A 22509-nucleotide genomic window follows, 5' to 3' on the forward strand; every position below is an offset into this window, starting at 1 on the left:
TCAATCTCAGTCTTCAAATCCTACATGACGCAATTCCTGCTAAATGGAAACAGACTATCAACACGCAGTTAAAATCTACCACAGATAATCGCCCACCTCCTACTCACCTCAGCTTTCAGCTGCATGTTTCAGATGATTTAAATTATCCACTGTATAAAATAGAGAGAGGTGGGATTTACAGATATCTTGTCAAGGTACTCAACATAATTCGTCATCCGGAAAAACTTGACACTGTGTGGCGTGACATTCTTAGTTTAACACCGGGCGTTGCGCCTAATTTCAAAGGTTGCTACACCTCTCCTATCACAAAACACGAGGGAGATCTACAGTGGCGCATTATTCATGGTGCCTACACTACAGCGGGCTTTCTTGTTGGTGCCAATCTCGCCACTTCAGAAAATTGTCCACTTTGTGGCGAGTTGGATTCTTTGCCGCATATTTTCCTGGAATGTCCGGTGATTGATGCCCTCTGTGGTAGTATCAAGCATTTGTCTACAAATCTTCTCAAGCCTGGTATCTCAGTTCCACATTGGTGGTTTGTTATTCTTCCTCCTCATCATTCGAGTAATATTCTCTCTCGTCAGTGTGAGAGCATCTTCTTGTATATTATATCAACTGCCAAAATAGCAATTCATATCTCTCGTCGGAATAAGCGAGAGAAAAACCTGCTTGTGAATCCATTTGAAATATTCAAGAATCGAATTGTTGCCCGGATAAAGTCGGAGTACCAGTATTTCAAAATGATAAAACAACTGGAAAGGTTTGAACAAGTCTGGGCTACTAATGATACACTTTGTTCAGTAGAAAATGGAGTATTACAAATCCATGTCTGATTGCGTTTTCATATTTTATTTTTTCTGGTTTCCTCCACATGGTCATTTTGTTTCGTGTTTTCTTTATACGTTTCAGTTTTCCTTAGCATTTGGCAGGGGGGATCGTAACCTCTTGTAGTGAGAACCAGTGTGACTGGCCTGCCAACGGGATGCTAAGGTTTTTATAGTAAAAGTTATCAGTCACTTCCGTTAATGTAATTTAGTTTTATTATCCGTAAATCAAAAATCACTATACTATACTATACTATACTATACTATACTATACTATACGTAAATCGCATAGAAGCTATGCGTAATCCAGATGACACGAATCGTCATGCGTTTTTTTTGGGGGGGGGGGGCACGAAATTTTACATAATGGGGCGAGACCTAAAATCTAGACCCTCTGAAACACTATTTCCTGCATTTTGAGGGGCAAATTTTAGCGACACAAAGGGTTTCAGCTTGATTGGGGGCGACTGCCCCCCCCCCCAGTGCCGTCACAACTGTTTGCATTATTTTGTTCTTAGACATTTCGATGACCTTTGACCTATTACTGTTACCCATGATTCAAAGCTACGATCACAATCAAAATGGCGGACAGTAACCCACTCCGCGAATTTGTGTCAAATCTACCAAGATTAGACCCTGGTCGTCTTAGACCTAGGTGAGTGAATAGTAATATTTAATATTTCAGATATTTAGCCACTTAGCGGTTATTCGTTGTTGAGTGATCCATGAACGGTGTGTATGACCCTGGGGCTAGTGGCGGGAAATACGAATTTCCGCACAACCGATTCGACTCAGACTTTCGCCCCCTTCCCAACGCAATGATCTCCACTGCGCCACATGACCCCCAGGGTGCTCAACAAAGTTGTAGACTGGCTGCGGTTGTTTCAGAGGTTTGTTGGCACTCCCCTACAGATAATATCATTACTTCATTCCCTGAACAGTTTTAAATCACCAGCGGTCACATACAGCGAGTACCGAAGCTACGAAGTGGGATTACACTTTTTTCGCACAGTCGCCAACACTGTGTCAGAAACATAATGCTAAAAACAATATTTTATTAATTACCTTTAATTACAGTGTATGTGTGTGATCAGGGATAATTTATCAGATTTAATGAATACACAAAGATTTTAATAATCAAAAAGTAGTCTTTTTATTGACGATTTATTTTTCTACCAAAACATAATCATTTAGAGTGTTAGTAGGCAGCAGTGGGAAATTTAAAGCAGCCATAAATATTCTTGAAGGCTAAAATTGAATACAAATCTACTCTAAATTTAAAAACATGGATGCTTTTTTTGATAAATTAGTTCATCCGATATTAGTCTATATGACAGGGATGGCTGGGGGAAATGAAAGCTCATACCAATCAAATCTTAGTGTTTGCAGATTTATACTTGCGATACAAAACATACACCCAAAATGGGTATACAGGGATTTTTTTTAAACAAGGGAACAGGGGTGCTGTGCCCTCATGCCATGGCCATGCGCCGCCCCCCTCACCCTAAGGAAGCCATATAATGCTCCATTTTAACTTAGAATTATCAAAAACTCCACACCCTGGTAAGGAAAACCCTATCTCCCCCACTTGGTGGCGCTGCTGAATTGCTGTGCTCTCTCTTGCAGTTTTTTTCTAGAAAAACCCCTGGCTATATATCATGGTGAACTAGGCAGATTCCCACTCAATGTTTTAATTAATTTGACACGAATGTGTCAAAACAGTATAGTGCACTAAAATCTCATTTGGGGCAAATAAACTTGCCACTAATTATAAACATTTTCAAAATCTGATGTAACAATAATAATTAATGAATAAAAGAAATATTCAATTTGCAATGGAAAGAAGGAATTTTCAATGACAATAATAGGAATAATAAAATGTATAAAAGAATGTAAAATAAACTAAGAACATACAGGGAAACTACCTCACATTTTCGAAACAAATGTCTCACTAGATTTTGTCTTTAACCACCAATTAAAAATTGAAAAATGAAGACATGCTATTTTCCGCATGTGATTTTTGCAGAAGATTTTATTTTGTCAAACATTACGTTATTAAAATTGTGTGCATATATTTTTTTATTCAATATATATTCAATAATTTTTTATTTTGGGTCATGAGGGTCACATAAAGTTTTCTGATCTTGTGATATTTATAGAGTTTGATTATAACATTATAATATTCATACTGATTATTTCAATATCAACCTATAAATGTAAAAGCCAACAGTGTAAATCACCTGTTGACCATTTTTGACATCTGGACATTTATAAATTATTTGACGAAGTTTTCACTTTTGTTGAAGTGTTATTTTCATGCTTGGGGGAAGTAGTGGTTCAGGCCAATCAGAACAGACAAACACAATAAGTAAACAATATCCAATGTTTACCCACATTTGGACTAATCAGAACAATCCCACTATTAAAGAAAGACAAACAAACAAGTATGTCAACAAAGTCTGACTGATGTATAATATACTATAGTGTATTTATAAATGTTGTGGCATTAAAATACATGTAATATCACAAAAGCTATTGTAAGGTAATGCCACAGTGTAGCAACACAGTTTGAGTTGAAAATGTCTTTACTGTCTTCGCATGTTGTCAACATGTACTCGTACTCCATTCTATGATTGTGTCAGTTCTATTTTTCAGTAAACCCTTGTAAAACATGGCAACTACTATTGGGCGTAGATGGGGGAGGGGGTGTACACTTAAATATGGACACTTAAATTATTCACACACTCAATCATCTTTGCCCTGTTATCTCACAAAATTAAGTAGCAAACAAAAAAATAGATCATCTTTATTCTTATGTTTTCCGAATTTTGTTTTTTTCAACAGTAAACGAACAACTACTAAGCGTCCATTTACTTTCTCACCAGACTGGGATGTCAGTCGAAACAGTCCTAATACTACATCTGATCCTGATAGTACTGATACAGAGGTAAATAATTATTTCACTGAAGAGCAGTGTGCCCTGTAAATAAAAATGAAATCCCAAAAATCAAGTAGTATTTGTCAGGTAGAAAACAAAATGAAGATTGTATGTGGCTGTGTCTGTTGAAGGACAAACAAAAATGTTGTATCCCCTGATTACCTTCATTTTCATACTTTTTTTGTTTATAAAACATGAATATTCATTAACAATATTTCAAATTGTAAAAGATATTTGTCACATCAACTTTTTCAGTGTATGATTTTCTATTAAACATTCAGTACTACTAAATACCCTGTATTTTTCATGAATTGTAATCTGAAAAGACCATAAATCAACTTTCTTTTCAGACCATTAAAATAGTTTCTATACGTTTCCACTATTTCTCTGAGAAAGGCTGTTAAAATTAATAACTTGGATTTGTTTCAAATATTTTTTGTGTTTGTATTTTGCTTGAATCCGTGGTCTGATAGCATATACTGTGTTTATTCTATCAGAAGTGCATCAACATAAATTCACTTAATAAATTCACGGATCATATGACTTATTTTAAGGTAGTTACCATATAAACAAAGAAAAAAGTTGATCTCAGTAAATCATTCAAAATCTGATGTATAATGATTCAAATACATAACTCATTCATGTTTTTACACAAAAATCCAAAAAAATCCAAAGAGCAACCATTTTATAACATTTTTCATAGGAATCCATGCAAACATATTATTCGATGGATAACTTGTAATCAAAATTCTCCAATTTGTTCGTTAGCATACTTCGCTGAAAACTATTTCAAAACATGATGGAATGTTTCTGCCGTAGGAACCAATTGTAAACTACTCAAAATACGCATTTTTGATCAGTTTTTAAGGTTATATTATGGAAAAAATAGTTTGGTAGCTATATATCTTTATTTAAGAATTTTGATCATTACAGTAACCCAACCCCTTTTGCTATTATTTTATATTATTTTATATAGCTAACTGCATTTACCAAAGACATGTCTCTGTATTTACATAAGCGCATGCACTACTAATAGAGCAAATACGGTATATACATGTATAAAAAGCCCTTTTTTTTGCTAGTGCTATATTTTATTCACTTTGCACATGAGATGGGGTGTGATGATTAAATTCTGCTAACCTCACAATAATTTTCTTGTGAATAACCCCAATACTGGTATTAAAATATCTCTATTACTGAATAATTAAATAAAAGTTATTTTGACCGTAGACATACTCCTGATATTTACGTAATCGTATGCATTGCTAAAAGAGGAAATACGTTGACTGACAAACCAATATTGAGCTAATAGCAGCAAATTTTCAAAGTACAAGATTTTGTGAAAGATAAAGTTTATTGTCTTTGGTGTCCAGTAGTTAAGTAATGTAACTGTTTTTACTTTACAGGGAAATTTAACGCCACAGTCAAGACGTGTTTCACTACCAGCATCTGTTTCAATCCACAAGTCTGAATTAGAAGCAAGCGAGTCACTGCCAACACCTGAAACAAGACGTGTTTCTTTGCCAGCACACGTTTCTTTAAATCAGTCTAAATTAGTGTCGTCATTACCAGAGAGAGTTAGAAGTCTGTCTGGGCGCAAACCATCACCACAATCCCATCGTATTGATTCTCCAGCATCGTCAGTTGCTTCAGGTCGATCTGGGCTGTCAACACCAAACAGTGCTAAAAAGGGATCAGCACACAAATCATCACCGCAATCGAGTCGTACGAAATCTCCAGCAGTAATCGTTCCAGATCAGTCTGAGCTGTCAACAACAAAGAGTCTTAGAAATCGATCAGTGCGTGAACCAACACCACAATTAAAACGCACCGAATCACCTGTGTCCATTGTGTCATATCAGGCTGAATTACCAACACCAAAGAGTCTTAGATATCGGTCAGTGCGTGAACCAACACCACAATCAAAACGCAATGAATCACCTGTGCCTGTTGTGTCAGATCAGTCTGAGTTGCCAACACCAAAGAGACTTAGAAATCGGTCAGTGCGTGAACCAACACCACCATCAAAACGCACTGAATCACCTGTGCCTGTTGTGTCAGATCAGTCTGAATTACCAACACCAAAGAGCCTTAGAAACCGGTCAGTGCGTAAACCAACACCACAATCAAAACGCACTGAATCACCTGTGCCCGTTGTGTCAGATCAGTCTGAGTTGCTAACAACAAAGAGACTTAGAAATCGGTCAGTGCATGAACCAACACCACAATCAAAACGCACTGAATCACCGGTGTCAGTTTCTTTAGCTCAGTCGGGACTATCACCAGTAAAAGATCAGGGAAAAAGCACGTACGAAGCCATAGATCAGTCAGCAGGCACAGAAACTGAATCAATAACAAAGACGGATGATCAACTAACTGATGTATTGCTGGTGTCAAATCCTGAACAGCAATCAAGTGATCAGCAGTCTCCAACTAAGAGTGTTCACTTCAAGCAGGATTTACAAAGGCTTCCACAACCTGTAATAGCCAATGCAAGTGATGCCCCTTCGCAACAAACTCAACCTACCAATCGTCACTCTGCTTTGAAAGCTAACAAAGTTGCCAGTCTGCAGACTCCAGGTAATACTAAATGGCTTCCTTCAGACCTATCTGTAAACAGAAAAGATACATGTTGCTACTTTTTTTTGTTTTTCACCTTGTGTACATGTCCAAGGTGATATCTAGTGTCACCATCAGTTTATTATAAATTTGAACCCCCATTCTGACTATATATTAGACCCACATGTAGAATAAAGGCAATCACAGGTGGTTGTATCACTAAGTCTACATACACTTAAAGTGCGGTGATCATTGTGCTACACATGTGTATGATGTTTGACCTGGGCGCGACTTGCACTGACTACCTAATTAAAGCTTGGTATCGTCTCAAGTTTGTCCGGACCTGTATCTTAGAAATGCCTGGACGAATCATAATCAAACTTCACACATACATCATACATGATATTATACATATGCACATGAATTTGTTTCATGATCAGATTCAAGATGGCCAAATGGCGGCCATTTTTGTGCTAAAAAATCATCAAAATCAAGCATTTCTCGGCTGTTTACAGATAGATTTTGTTCAAACTTGGTATATACGTTGGACATTATAGGACCTTGATTCAAAATGGCTGACTGGCGGCCATTTGTTTTAATGATTGGGCTTCTAGAGCCATATCTCTGACATGCTTTGACTGATTATGTTCAAATTTTATTCGTTATACATCAATTTATAAATGTATACATGTATTCAAAATGGCTGATTTTGTTTTAATTAATGCTGTTCCAAAGCAATATCTCCCAATATGGACAAGTACTTGTTTGACGATCAGATACAAATGTCAATCATTTTATTGTTAAACAATCATCATAATCATATTCCTGACATAGTTATATTCCAGCTATATTACTATAAACAAAACTATATATTTTAAATTCGATAACTAATGGGGATGTGCCATGCATGGCTTGTTCATTATTGTGTTGTAAAGGAATTCTTAAAGTGTAACTGAATTGGGACAATTGACTTTTTTTGTGTGCAAAAATTATTTATAAACAACATTATGAAAAAAAAATCAAGTGAAAAATGTACATAAATTAAATAAACGATCAATAATAATGTTCTGGATAAGGAAACATCCACGTCCAATTTCTTGGCCGACTCAGAACGAGGCTTCAGCTAGAGAACCTAATTACAGTCAAACCTGTCTATAAAGGACAGTCAGTGGACTGAGCCAAACTGTCCTTTATAGGCAGGTGGTCTTTATATGGAGATGGCCTAATTTATTCATTTAATCATGAATATTAATTAGGACCGGAATTTTAAGGGAGATCATAAGCAAAACATAAAAACAAACCTACAATGAATGTCTTTTTTAATAAAAGTCACTCATTTTCATCTGGATAATTACACAGCTTTACTTTTTTACTACAAATTATATCATGTAAATTCACTGAAGCCAAGTGATTCTGCCCATGGATTCATTGGTGTATTTAATGCATAAGAACAATTGTCAACGATCGATTGGATTGGCGTTTCAGCTCGGACTTTCACACTCTCGCCAAGCAGTCTTATTCCCCAGTCTCTTACACATTCTCTAAGACAGACCGGAAACGAGACAAAAACAAAAGATTTTTCAAGTTAGCGTGGGGGAAATAACGTTGCTAAGTATTATCGTCAGGGAAAGCTATTGTGTAAGCTAGTCTGTGATTGGTTGCTGACAATGTTTGGCGGATTTTGACCAGTTTGTGACATAGGCTTGTCTTAGAGAATATTCCATCACAGGCGGTAATCAGTCCCATCGTTAGTATTGTCGATTGTACACTGTGACAAAATACACAGGCAAAGTTGCCGTGATTGAAAAAACAAACAAGCATTAAAAATGAAGAAGCATTGTAATAAACAAAATTGACCAAACTCGTAACAATTGCTCCAACTCTCGGTGTTGAATCAGAAAGTCAAACGAACCGGAAATGAAACACGGTGATCGTACACGCAATTTTACAGTTATTTGTTACAAGCATCGACGTGTCAAAACTGCCCAAACGAATTTTCTCGATTGCGAAATATTGATATTACCGTTTATAAAAAAAGAGGATCAAAATAGAAAACATCTTTCGTTGAGAATAACCCCGAGATGACCCCTCAGTAAATATACGTTTTGCCCATGCGCTAGCTTTATTAGCATAATTTATAACGATCAACAACAAACAACATGGCGGCCAAAATAGGTCGGATTTTGCAATCCCGCGATGAAAACGAAATAAACGAATGTTTTATTATTTTGTTTGGATATTTCATGTCGACAAGGTAAATAAAACATCTCTCATTTAATAAAACTGGTTCATTTTTTTTGTTTTCGAGACGGGGGGGAATTTGCTCTTCATGTGCGAGACAGTCCACAGAAGTGCCGCTGGCCGGCTGTGCATCGATAGTATACCAGGGGTAGTACCGATCCGAAACAAGCTAGTTTTTCATTTCAAACTTTGAATGAAACTGTTTTAATTTGTTGTTAAAATCTTTCCAGTCTCTAGAATACATTCAGATGATATTCAACTTTTTTTTTTTACTTTTTCGCAACTTCACAAACCAAGTTGCGATGGTACCCCTGTCTATTAGCCCTAAAGATTGCGTACTCGGTAATCTGAACGTAACATATGACCACTTTCCTGTTAGCGATTCGCAAGTAGCTATTGTCTTTTTGCTGAGACAGTCTGATGGAAATGTTGGTGGTCGTTATACAAAGGTTAAAGTGTGAATAGGTCTACAATAGGGTGGTCGCTGGTCGCGGTGGACAGGTGGTCGCTATACCCAGTGTCTTTAACGTGTAAATTGCGAAGGGACTGTACTAAGGTGGTCGCTATGAGCGGGTGGCCGCTCTGCACAGGTGGTCGTTAACACAGGTTTGACTGTAGCATACAAGGGTGATTTGTGACGTCACGGGGGGAACTTGTCACCGTTTCACAATGGCCGCTATACGCATGCAGTGCTCGGAAGCGACACAGAATCTATCTTATCATCGTCTGACGAGAGTTGTGTGATCGAGGAATATGATGACAACGAGAGATGTCACGATTTTGTTTTAGAGTGCCAGGGACAAAGTGGCCCATACAGGTTTGAACCTGCGAGAAAAGTATGCGATGTGGGTGACCGTGTAGGGTCATTCCAGTTTTTGTCTACACCCCCCCTACGGATGGTTTAAATCCGAGGGGTCATATTTTTACAAAAAAGATGGATGGTTCAATTCCGAGAGGTGTCATTTTTTGACTATTTGTTTTTCTATATCCACACCCCTACAGATGATTTAATTCCGAGGGGGGTCATATTTTTGATTATTTTTTTTTTCATATTATCCACACTCCCCACAGATGATGTGAATCCATGCGATCATAATTTTTAAGCTTCCAAGGGGTAGGTTTGTAAAAAAAAAAAGTGTCAGCCAAGAGACCTGACAGGCTTCACAATTATTCACTGAAAAACATCGGCATATTTTGACAAACGAATGGGATTTGACCTCAGTTCAAAAAAAAAGAAAGAAAAAACAGGGCTGAGATACAAATCAGTTTTGCAAGTTGGTAAATAAGGTAAACCAGACTGAGGTCGACGATTTTCAGTATCGAAGGACTTCCATGTGAATCATGATTTTCAAATTGTTCATCGGCTGGTCACCAAATATTTACGGCTACAACTAAATGGACACGTTTTTTTCTGAAGACCGATACATTATTTCTGCATGTCAAGCGCTATTCGATTTTTTACAGGGCATGTGGTTTTTATTTGAAAATATTTTTTGTGAGAATACTTTTAAAGTACGTATAGATCGAGCTCAGGTCACTGATCGTGACTTAATTTTGAAAATTGGATGTCAAATTTTACCTGACCGACGTCATCACAACCATCCAATCATAGTTAGAAATGTACGCACTTGTTTTGGAACTTTGTATCAAGATGGCTGGCGACAACGCCTACGCACCAGGCGGCGTAAGTGTGTTGTGCATGTATTAGTAGTCCGGCCATGGGATCGGTTCTCTTACCAGAAAATAAAATGAGCTAAAAAAAGGTAATTTTATAACAAAAACAGTTTCATTTCGTATATACCCTGGTAGCAAATTTTGTTGTATCCGAACGACGATTTCATCCTGTGATTTAAATTTATCACAATTTTCCTTGCAGTCAATTGCTCGATTGCTGATTGTAATGTACTTCACAAAGTTTTTGGTGCCCAATACTCGCAACACTAAAATAATTCAACAAGATATCTTTTTAGTAAAATGTCATTTTACTCATGTCACAATACTTTGAAGCTGATGCCATGTTGATGCCATGAGACTGCGAAGCTGAGGCCACGATGATGCCACAAAATTAGCTGCGATTCCGTAGCTCTTTGGTGCGACCTACAATCGAATTTCGCCCTAACAATTTCATTTGGACGTCTTTTTTTTAATTTTGTTGTTGTACGGGCCGGCCAGTCAGTCACGTAAATAATGCGGTCGGCAACATAGGGCTATGATTCCACAGCTACCACAAAATAAGTGAGGCGAGCACAGCTTCAATTTTCAATGACGCGGAGCTGATGCCACAATGATGCGATGCTGAGGCGACAATGAAGCCGTGCGTAGGCGACAATGATGCCACAAAAGCCAAAGCTTTCGCGAGAACTGTACTGCATACTGTATGCTGGTTTACTAAACGCTTGCGTATGGAAAATGGTAAACAATCTTGTCTGCTAGCAATATCCTGCTTTATGGTCCCGTTGGTGGCGCCATTTCGGCAACACTCGTAATGCCGAAAAAACTCGAAGGTGACGGGAGAGGGGGGCGTGGCCCGGTTATGAAATATCATTGACTGTTTACCCAATTTATATACCCTTTTCACTTGATTTTTTTTCATAATGTTGTTCATAAATAAATTTTGCACACAAAAAAGTCAATTGGCCCAATTCAGTTACACTTTAAAGTATTGCCGCAATTTATGCACATTTATTTTTAAGTGAAATAAAAAAAAAATTCAACTCAGATCCTCCACCTGTGACATACTTCTTTTTTATTCAAACAATATTTCCATTATTTCAGGAAAGAGGACTTCACCAAGAGGACAATCGCCAGAACTGGAAACCCAACATGGATCTTTTTTGTATACTACTCTTCCTGTAAGTGCAAGCATGCTATTTTAATTATACAAATATCACCATACTGATAGATTTGGCCATCTTACAATGTATCCCTGGGGGCGGAGCTACGTCACAAGACGTTCCACGTTGCTAAGATGCGCACCACTGTACCACGTATGTCTGTGGGCTCTGCGCGTCCTGCTGGGGAACGTGGAACGCTGAGTGAAGAGCCGGTGAAAATCAAGAAAACAAAAAGAACTCAACTTTTAAGTAATCCTGAACAATCAAATATATATGCGTTACACAGTGACACGCAGGGGTAATCTTGTTACACTGTTCAAGGGAGTCTCAACAACCATCCCAAAGTACCGTTTTCTGAGAGTTTTCGGTCTTTGTTTTCACCGTGATGGTTGCCCCCGAAAATATCATAGCTTAACCGACATAATCGCACTTGTTTTCCCATGGAAAAGAACCAGATTATGCGCTGTTGTTTGATTTTGTCGAGTATGAATACAGGTTTATAGTGTGATTTCTATCAAGGTATAATGGTGAGACAATTGCGTGTTAGCCCAAGTTTATATATCTGTTTGAACATTCTGCAATGGGGGATTCAATACAGTTCTGCTATAATCTTCAATATGTGATTGTTCCATGGATAAATTTCAAAGATTCCACGTTTGTGTTTGCAGTTTGAGAGTGGACCAGTTGTCAGACGAAAAAGACGAAGAAGTAAAACACCTCCTGCTGTACAAGATAATACGTTACCAATAGAGACAGGTTAGAAATGATTCTCTTTAAATTATTTAAATAGATGACTGTAACACTGTTAAAAAACATGTACTCTGTATCACCTAATGAGATATGTTAAGCTTGACAATTACATATAGATATACAGTTGTATGGCTGTGTTTCATTTATGTTAACATTTGACCATTATGTTATGCCTGTCCAGTTTATGAGGCTGAATAGACAAGTATGGTGTAGCTATCCTGTTTATAAGGCCAACTTAGACCAGTAGGGTATAGCTGTTCAGTTTGTAAGGCCAACTTGACCAGTAGGGTATAGCTGTTCAGTTTATAAGGCCAACTTAGACCATTAGGGTATAGCTGTTCAGTTTGTAAGGCCAACTTAGATCAGTAGGGTATAGCTGTTCAGTTTATAAGGCCAACTTAGACCATTAGGGTATAGCTGTTCAGTTTGTAAGGCCAACTTAGACCAGTAGGGTATAGCTGTTCAGTTTGTAAGGCCAACTTAGACCATTAGGGTGTAGCTGTCCAGTTTATGAGGCCAACTTAGACCAGTAGGGTATAGCTGTTGAGTTTATGAGGCCAACTTAGACCAGTAGGGTATAGCTGTTCAGTTTATGAGGCCAACTTAGACCATTAGGGTATAGCTGTTCAGTTTATGAGGCCAACTTGACCAGTAGGGTATAGCTGTTCAGTTTGTAAGGCCAACTTAGACCATTAGGGTATAGCTGTTCAGTTTATAAGGCCAACTTGACCAGTAGGGTATAGCTGTTCAGTTTATAAGGCCAACTTAGATCAGTAGGGTATAGCTGTTCAGTTTATAAGGCCAACTTAGACCATTAGGGTGTAGCTGTCCAGTTTATGAGGCCAACTTAGACCAGTAGGGTATAGCTGTTCAGTTTATAAGGCCAACTTGACCAGTAGGGTATAGCTGTTCAGTTTATAAGGCCAACTTAGACCAGTAGGGTATAGCTGTTCAGTTTATAAGGCCAACTTAGACCAGTAGGGTATAGCTGTTCAGTTTATAAGGCCAACTTGACCAGTAGGGTATAGCTGTTCAGTTTATAAGGCCAACTTAGACCAGTAGGGTATAGCTGTTCAGTTTGTAAGACCAACTTAGACCAGTAGGGTATAGCTGTTCAGTTTATAAGGCCAACTTGACCAGTAGGGTATAGCTGTTCAGTTTATAAGGCCAACTTAGACCAGTAGGGTATAGCTGTTCAGTTTATAAGGCCAACTTAGACCAGTAGGGTATAGCTGTTCAGTTTATAAGGCCAACTTAGACCATTAGGGTATAGCTGTTCAGTTTATAAGGCCAACTTAGACCAGTAGGGTATAGCTGTTCAGTTTGTAAGGCCAACTTAGATCAGTAGGGTATAGCTGTTCAGTTTGTAAGGCCAACTTAGATCAGTAGGGTATAGCTGTTCAGTTTGTAAGGCCAACTTAGACCAGTAGGGTATAGCTGTTCAGTTTGTAAAGCCAACTTAGACCAGTAGGGTATAGCTGTTCAGTTTATAAGGCCAACTTAGACCATTAGGGTATAGCTGTTCAGTTTATAAGGCCAACTTAGACCAGTAGGGTATAGCTGTTCAGTTTATAAGGCCAACTTGACCAGTAGGGTATAGCTGTTCAGTTTGTAAGGCCAACTTAGACCAGTAGGGTATAGCTGTTCAGTTTGTAAAGCCAACTTAGACCATTAGGGTGTAGCTGTCCAGTTTATGAGGCCAACTTAGACCAGTAGGGTATAGCTGTTCAGTTTATGAGGCCAACTTGACCAGTAGGGTATAGCTGTTCAGTTTATAAGGCCAACTTGACCAGTAGGGTATAGCTGTTCAGTTTATAAGGCCAACTTAGACCAGTAGGGTATAGCTGTTCAGTTTGTAAGGCCAACTTAGACCAGTAGGGTGTAGCTGTTCAGTTTGTACGGCCAACTTAGACCAGTAGGGTATAGCTGTTCAGTTTGTACGGCCAACTTGACCATTAGGGTATAGCTGTCCAGTTTGTAAGGCCAACTTAGACCAGTAGGGTATAGCTGTTCAGTTTATAAGGCCAACTTGACCAGTAGGGTATAGCTGTTCAGTTTGTAAGGCCAACTTAGACCAGTAGGGTATAGCTGTTCAGTTTATGGGGCCAACTTAGACCATTAGGGTATAGCTGTTCAGTTTATGGGGCCAACTTAGACCAGTAGGGTATAGCTGTTCAGTTTGTGAGGCCAACTTAGACCAGTAGGGTATAGCTGTTCAGTTTGTAAGGCCAACTTAGACCAGTGTGGTATAGCTGTTCAGTTTGTAAGGCCAACTTAGACCAGTAGGGTATAGCTGTTCAGTTTGTAAGGCCAACTTAGACCAGTGTGGTATAGCTGTTCAGTTTATAAGGCCAACTTGACCAGTAGGGTATAGCTGTTCAGTTTATAAGGCCAACTTAGACCAGTGTGGTATAGCTGTCCAGTTTGTAAGGCCAACTTAGACCAGTAGGGTATAGCTGTTCAGTTTGTAAGTCCAACTTAGACCAGTAGGGTATAGCTGTTCAGTTTGTAAGACCAACTTGACCATTAGGGTATAGCTGTCCAGTTTGTAAGACCAGCTTGACCATTAGGATATAGCTGTCCAGTTTGTAAGGATGACGTGACCAGTAGGATATGGCTGTCCAGTTTATAAAAATGACTTGACTATTAGGGTATGGCTTTATACAGTTTTTGAAGTGAAATACCGTGATACATGAACACAGTGACAGGAAACAAACATGTTCTGCTCTATTCTTCAGGCGAGGTGAGAATGTGGAGTGGTAATAGATGTCATCGTACTGCAGCTGATATTATTGACCTTGATGTTATACTTGAAATGGTGGAGGAAATCAGTTTTGAATACAAGTAAGCATTAGATATTTACCCTGTCATGGATTTAGATTTGTTAATTTGCAAAAATGATATACATCTCGTGGTGACGAGAGATGAGTGGAACACCATGCAAATAAACTCCAAACAATTTTTGTGAGAATGCCTTTGTCCTGTTTGTTTTCAAAAACAGGCTGTCCCTAATGAGATCACTCTAGGACTGACTAACTCTCTGTAGTACATCGCCTTAAAAACATGTACTAAAACATTGGACTTCACCAGCCACTCTTCAGCAAAATCGACTAACCTGGACCTGTCTATCTAATTTCCCAACAGAGGGCATATGTCACAAAATCAATCTTGCAAATCAAAATTACAATGAATATACTGATAAATACACCTGTTTTATCCCTCTAATATATATTGACTTAGTTTATCTGTGGCGCAGGCATCATTAGTTTTGATTTTATTACCGGTAGTCCCCGTTCGGACATAGTCTGAAAACGAGGACTTATGGTTTGCCCTGTGTGCGTCCGTGCATCTGTGCGTCCGTGATCACCTGTATCTCGAACATGCATGGACCGATTAAGTTCAAACTTCACTCATACGTCACACATTATATGGGACATATGCACATGCATTTTTTTCATGATCCGATTAACGATAGCCGAATAGCGGCCATTTTATGGCCAAAAATGCATCAAAATCGCACATTGGGGATATCGCATTGCATTAAGCGTTTACATGTGAACGAAATCATTTGTGAAACATAGTTGAATTTTACTTGCATTTCATAACAATTCAATGAATTTTTTGTGCGTTATTACAATCACTACTGAGTAATAATCAACAATTTTAACACTTCGAAAACAAGCAAGCAAGTTATTCACTTGTGAACCACATTGCATTATCGTATCATGATCATTTGCTACTAAGCAATGCATTTGTGTTTGTTTTTATTTGAAACTTTTGTTAGAATATACTTTTCGTTAAATAAATACATATTACATTGAATATACTGAGTATTTTTTTTTGTTATCATGTGAACATTTTTTTTGAATGACTGTAATTTTGCAAAATTTCATGACACCTATTTTAGTAAGGCCTTTCACTTTCCCTGACACCCAAATTAGAATGATGCGTATATTTAAGAGATTGTACGATGTATTGTTTGTTTTGTGCATGGAAAAAAATCACCACACCCATTTAGTAATTGCAATATGTACATAATATAAACCGCACCCCTGAACTTGAGCTGTTGACCCCAATTTCTAAATTGATACATTGTAATATAAACCCGGTTTATATTAGGACTTTTACGGTATTCGTTACTCTCAACCCGTTTCTCAGACTCCTACAGTACGTCGATGTCTTATTAGTGCATATGCGAGTTTATCCATCGATTTGACTTTCGTTTGATTGACCAATTGGTGGCCATTGTTCCTAAAAGATACTAGAAATCAAACATGTCCTTTACTATTTCTCAGAGCCAATTTTATTCAAACTTGGCATTAACATCTCTTTTTTTAGGTTATTTATGCGTGTCAGTTTGTTTTGTGATTTTCCCAGTGGTGTTTGAGTTATTTTCCGTTTGTGATCTGGCATCTGATATTTCAACTATTTCTGATAATATCCTCAAGTAACCTACTTGTTTATTTTAATGTATGCGGGTTATTAGATGCATTGCTTCTAGTACTCAGTCTAAATTGCATTTTTTTTTTTTAGGAATAGTGTCGAATCGAGTGTTGTGAAAAGAGCAATGAATGAATTTTTCAGAACCTTCAGAAAATCAGCGATTGATCTTGTAAGTTTATTTAATATTCACTATTTTCATGCACTTGAAACATTATCTGTCTCTGAAAGTATACGAGTCTGAAAGTGGGAACTTATGGACTGACCTCTGTGAGTCCTTGAAATGCAGTTACCATGTTTAAAAATGCATCTGATTGGAAATGTCAAAACACTTCTAGCACATTACTTACTAGATGTTTTTTGGAGTATAAAATGCCATTATTTGTACGTGCCATATAACCAGAAATGTTTTAAGTTAATATATAGTTAGTCTCTTGTATTGTAAAGGATTCTATATTATAATGCTGTATTAGAGCCAGGTCATTAAATGTCTTTAAATTCATGTTTTGTTTACTATTTAATTGCTAGGGACGTAAGACGTGATTTTCCTCAGCCAATATTTGAAAACAATATCAAAATTTTGTTTTGGGGGCCGTTAAAATCTTATGTTTAGACTCCAGAGGCCTACTTGAAATGCAGTTACCATATTTACAAATGCATCTGATGGAAATATAAAACACTCTAACTGACTACATACTAGATGTGTTTTGTAGTATAAAATGCAATTATGTTTACGTGCTATATACTTGTAACGAGAAATTTTTGTAAACATTCTCTATGTATACTTCAGAAGGGTGTCTGTGATATAGTAATGAACAAAACAAATTTCAATACTGATCCAGATCGTGTTGACTTTATAGCAGGGATTTTTTTAAACAAGGGAACATGGCCATGCACCCCCTTAGCCTGGGGAGCAAATCCTCTGGCAACCATAAAATTCTGATTGACCAGGAATCACATGTTGCCACAGTCTTCAACTGTGACCTGTCTGATAGTAATTTTGGCCTCAAGGAAGCCTTAGAATGCTTCATTTTAACTCCACGCCCTGGTAGAGAGATCCCTATCTTCTCCCACTTGGTGGTGCTCCCTCTTGCAGTTTTTTTCTAGAAAAACCCCTGTTATAGAGTGTGTATATAAACCAACACAATGGAGTAGCTTTCAAAAGCAAATGAGCACGTGTGTTTAGTACACGAATGCTTTAATTTGCCTCTTTTCAATCAACTTTGTTCATTGGTGAGACTACCTCACATAGGTCATAGAAATCTTTGAAAAAATCAGCTTAAAAGATGAAATCATGAATTTTTATTTAAACCGTTTTTATTTTCAAATAAAAGTATGGAAAAAACTGATCAGATTTTGAGCTCATTGATCTAATACTGCAATTTTTGATTGACATTAGTGAATACAAACAGTATTGAACTCAATTGAAGTTGATAGTTATACTCTCCACATCAGTTTTAGGAAAATTTAGCTACCATGCATGGTGAGTTTATGCAAAAACAATTGTGCGTGATTGGCTACCCAAACCAAATACTTAACATTCAGACCAATCACAGAGCAGCATGTTTTTTGATATGTTTTTTTTTGATGTATTAGCTTTGACTCAACTTCACAAAGCTTGGAAAAACACTGTTAGCATTAACTGAAGTGAATCTACTGATTTAACTTACATGAGTTTACTTACATTTGATTTAATGGTTTGGGTTTGTTCAATATTTACTATGTGAAATAAACTACTGTATTGTCATAAAGTTTTTTCCCATCAGTATTGATTTATGGTGTGATGATTGGTATGTTTTTTAACTATGAAAATTGCCAATTTACCAGTAAATGGAGAATTTTATGCATAATTTCTTTTGCGTAATCGGCTATCAACACCTACTAGTAAATATAGCTTTTTACAATATTTACCAAGAAATCTGTATCTCATTCATCCCACAATCCATTTTTGACTCCTGTAATCTATTTTTGACTCCTGTGTGCAAAGCATACAATGGGAGTCTTTGCAGTTGGTGTGTCAGTATGTGTTGATTAGTTTGTGGATGTCTGCCTGTTCCACTGATATGGTTTTTGATGAAACTTTCTGCATAGATGCTCTGGGCTAATGCATAGATTTGATTAGGTTTTGGGTTAATATGTTTCCAATAATCTCAGCACATATGAGTTTTTTCTAAGCTTTCTTTGATTTGTTTTTTTATAGATTGACCAAACACAGGAATATAAAGTACTGAGATCTGCAGTATCAAGAAACACATCCAGCATAGTCAAACTTAGAAAACGGATTTTTGATCTACAGAAGGAAGAAATAAAGTAATAGTTAACAGTTTATTATTGTACATCTGTCACCGTAACACTGTTAGTTACAGCGTGCCAGGATTTTGCGGTATTTTACGGGGCATTTTCATCCTACCATATAAGGAAATTCAGATTTCAAATATGGAATCGTTACGCGCGTAAGCGTCCTCTAATAATAAAAACAAACATGGCTGCCATCAGGGTTTAACCGGACTATGCTGATTCTGTTCTAAACTTTTTGGATTTCGGCATTCTCATGATGTATTCTTAGAAGGAAAAGATGTATAATAATAAGGCTATTACGAGAATACCTTCATTGCGCGTTGGTCGATACTCCAGTTGTATACTTTGAGGTATTCTTGTAATAACCTCATAATATTATACATTTGTCATAGTGTTTCATAACTTTACTAATTTGACGAGTTGAGGGAAAAATGCTGCTGTGAACCTTCCATTAATGTGTTTACAAAAGTCAAAATTGTCATCAATTATCTAGTAGTTTCAGATTAGTGAAAAACAAAACACTAATCTTGAATTCCAAATTCACTGGTTTTCATCAATGTTCAGTCTTCTTCAGGAGCAGTCTCTCACTTTGCTTTCTCCCAAATGATTTTTGATATAGATTACATGATGCAATAACCATGCTTTACCACACACTGACTTTAAAATTTATGTGTCAAAATTCAATTACCATGTGTCTAAATATACAGTTCTGGACAAATCTCAATTGAACATGATGTCTTTTGTAATCTGCAGTGTGATCACTTAACTGAAATCAAATATTTTACCACAACTTTCCTGGCTAGTAACTACTAAAAATGACAGTTTTCATAGGTCCAATTAACTAGAGTAGTCCAGTAATAACATCAGTTTGAGCACCTGGATCTTTAATAGTCACAGTGATTATTGCAAAATGGCATCCTTATGAACGCTGTCAATTGTCATACCCAGTTACTGGTTGATCACAATGCATAGTGTTGTTAAAGCTGTCTATGATTTTAGAAATATATTTCTTTCAACTTAAAGTTTGATTTTTTTTTTCAGCCTTGATACTGAATTAATAAACAAGAAAAAGAAACTTGAGAAAATGGAAATGGATAAGAAAGATTGGCTTGAAATCAGTGAATTTCAGTTTGATTTGCAGGATATCCTACAGGAATTTGCAGGCATGGAGGCACATACAAAACAAGCAGTAAGTTAAGATGTTTTTTAAGCAGAAGTACTAACTCAACTTTAAGGCCTTGAAAGTGTGAGAATTCTGTTGATAACAAGAAAATATTCAAAATATGTTCTTTAATGAAGCATTTTGACACAAATTTTGGTCATTTTTATTTATTTTTGTGGGCCATGTGTTATTGAGTAGTGGTTTGAAATGACTATCTGATTGCACTTCTAGACATTTTTCTACACTAATTTTGTGAGTTTGTCCATAGACCCTCTAACTGTTAGAGGGTCTATGGTTTGTCACTGAAACAGCTCTTAAATTCACATGTCTTATAAAAGGTCTGTAATTTGATGAGCTGGGTGGGGATAAGAACATACATAGATAACCACTGTACATGCATTTCTATGGGCTCTATGCGCGCTGCTGTGGAACGCCGGTTGAGCCAGTGAAAATTCAATAAAACAACACAAACTTAACTTTGAAGTAATCCTGAACAACCAAATTTATATATGTCACACACATAGGGCTAATCTTGTTCAGGGGAGTCTCAACAACCATCCAAAAGTACCGTTTTCTGTGAGTTTTTGGCCTTTGTTTTCACCGCAAGGGTTGCCAGACAGTGAAAATGCCCGTATGTCCGCCCAGAGGATTGCAGCATACCCGGTAACAAATATTGGTATGATTCAATTCAAGTTAGATCACATTTCTTTGCAATGTGCTTTATTATTGCATTTATGCTGCATGTAATATTTAGTTAACTGCATGTAATATTGGTAAAATATTTACATATTCCACTTCAGGACAAACAGACCTTGCCTATAGAAAATAACTGAGAGATAAAAATGGTTCTCCTAAACACTGTAACCCGATTATTAGGAGAGCTATGTTATTAAAATATCTACAATAAGGTTTAATTTGGGAAAGTTATTATTAGCTATTCAGAATCTAGAGCGAGTGAAGGGCAAGTGAATTGTGTAAATTTATTTACCATGGCCTAACTTGTTGAATTTCAGGATTACAAGAGCAGCGCCAACATACCAGCTATGATGACTGATGTTACTAATACTATGACGGCAGTCAGTAATCTGAGATCCATCAACGATGATCTGCAGCATTGGCTAGATCAGCATTAAATCATACTTTACCCATCTTTGAAGCATCTTCATGTACATAATATGCATTTCTGATCATCCATGTTTTCTTTGTATCATATGTATATACATATACAATAAACGCAAATATACTAAAGCTAGTTCTCCATTCTTGATCATGTGATCCATTGTTTTGAATGTTTTTTTAGTCCCTGTTTGAATGAAGGGACTTATAGTCCTGTCTGTATGTCTGAGCCCGCCTGCCCAGAGTCGTATTTCACAACCCTGTGGATCAAATCTGCTTCCATTATTTGCATGTGTCTAGTACTTTACCTGGGACATGTGCACATGTAGTGGTTTACTGATTTAATTCAAGATGGCTGACTGGCAGCCATTTTGTTTATTTGAAAATATTATGCATGCTTTGTCAGTTTTTGTTATTTTGTCATTGTGCATGTTAGAATACGTGTCTATGTCAATTCGTTTCACAATCGGATCAAAGATGGCTGACTGACAGCCATTTTGTTTGTTGAAAATGTAGTATCTTATGCATGATTTGTCTATTTTTGTTCAAATTTGGTACATACATTGTAGATTAAATGTCCAAGACAGATCAAAGATGGCTAACTGGTGGTCATCTTGCTTTTTGACCATACTCTTGTCATTCATATTTGGCACATACATCATATATATATATATATATTTGCCAAAAAGGAGGCACTCCATGGTCTGACTCAGCAGAATCTAGGAACGCACCTTTCGCGGCTTCATTGGGAAGCCCGACGTACAATCCCTCATTTTAAAAGTGCAAAATAAAGTAATAATTTAATAAATAAAGTAATAAATACTCACATGTATCAGCAGTGTGGTACTATGTAGTACTTTTTTTTTTAATGTTACATGTATAGCCAAAACAAAGTCAGCTTGGACGTTCAGTTGCGAGACATGACAAAATAAACGTAGCGAGTGCTACATTTCGAAAATAAAAATACAAAATAAACCCGCCGGCCACGCGCGTTGGAAATAGAACGCGTTGTGAAACAGTCTCTCCAGCCACTCACGCAATATAATTATGCTAATTTAAAACGCATTGGGCATGTGAGAAATCGATGAGTGAACTCGAGCAAAATTATGCTAGTGCGAGAATTCGCTATATACCCGTCGGAGTACTCGCTAAAACATCGAGAAAATTTGCCATTTCAAAGGGCACCCCTTACAAATAATTTTGTGAACATGACGTGCAAACAAGGATATAGCAAATTATCCTTTTTTCTGTAATATTCGTGTGTAATCAGTAATTATGAAAATAATTTATTGGTGCAATTCTGAATTATCTTTTTTCTCTTTCTCAAAAATCGAAATAATTTCACAA

At 37.0% G+C, this 22509-nt stretch overlaps 1 protein-coding gene across 1 annotated transcript; it reads left to right on the forward strand.

Moving 5' to 3' along the window:
* Positions 1–1386: 1386 nt before the first annotated feature.
* Positions 1387–21313, forward strand: LOC100376030 (uncharacterized). Its single transcript, XM_085493513.1, has 10 exons — positions 1387–1479; positions 3669–3771; positions 5169–6342; positions 11338–11414; positions 12065–12152; positions 14885–14990; positions 16680–16758; positions 18787–18896; positions 19926–20073; positions 21060–21313. The coding sequence occupies exons 1-10, from the start codon at positions 1406–1408 to the stop codon at positions 21177–21179; spliced, it is 2079 nt and encodes a 692-aa protein (XP_085349639.1). The 5' UTR covers positions 1387–1405; the 3' UTR covers positions 21180–21313.
* The last annotated feature ends 1196 nt before the right edge of the window (positions 21314–22509 follow it).

This window comes from Saccoglossus kowalevskii, chromosome 19 (assembly GCF_978046115.1).
Source record: "Saccoglossus kowalevskii chromosome 19, keSacKowa6.1, whole genome shotgun sequence".
Classification (NCBI taxonomy): domain Eukaryota; kingdom Metazoa; phylum Hemichordata; class Enteropneusta; family Harrimaniidae; genus Saccoglossus; species Saccoglossus kowalevskii.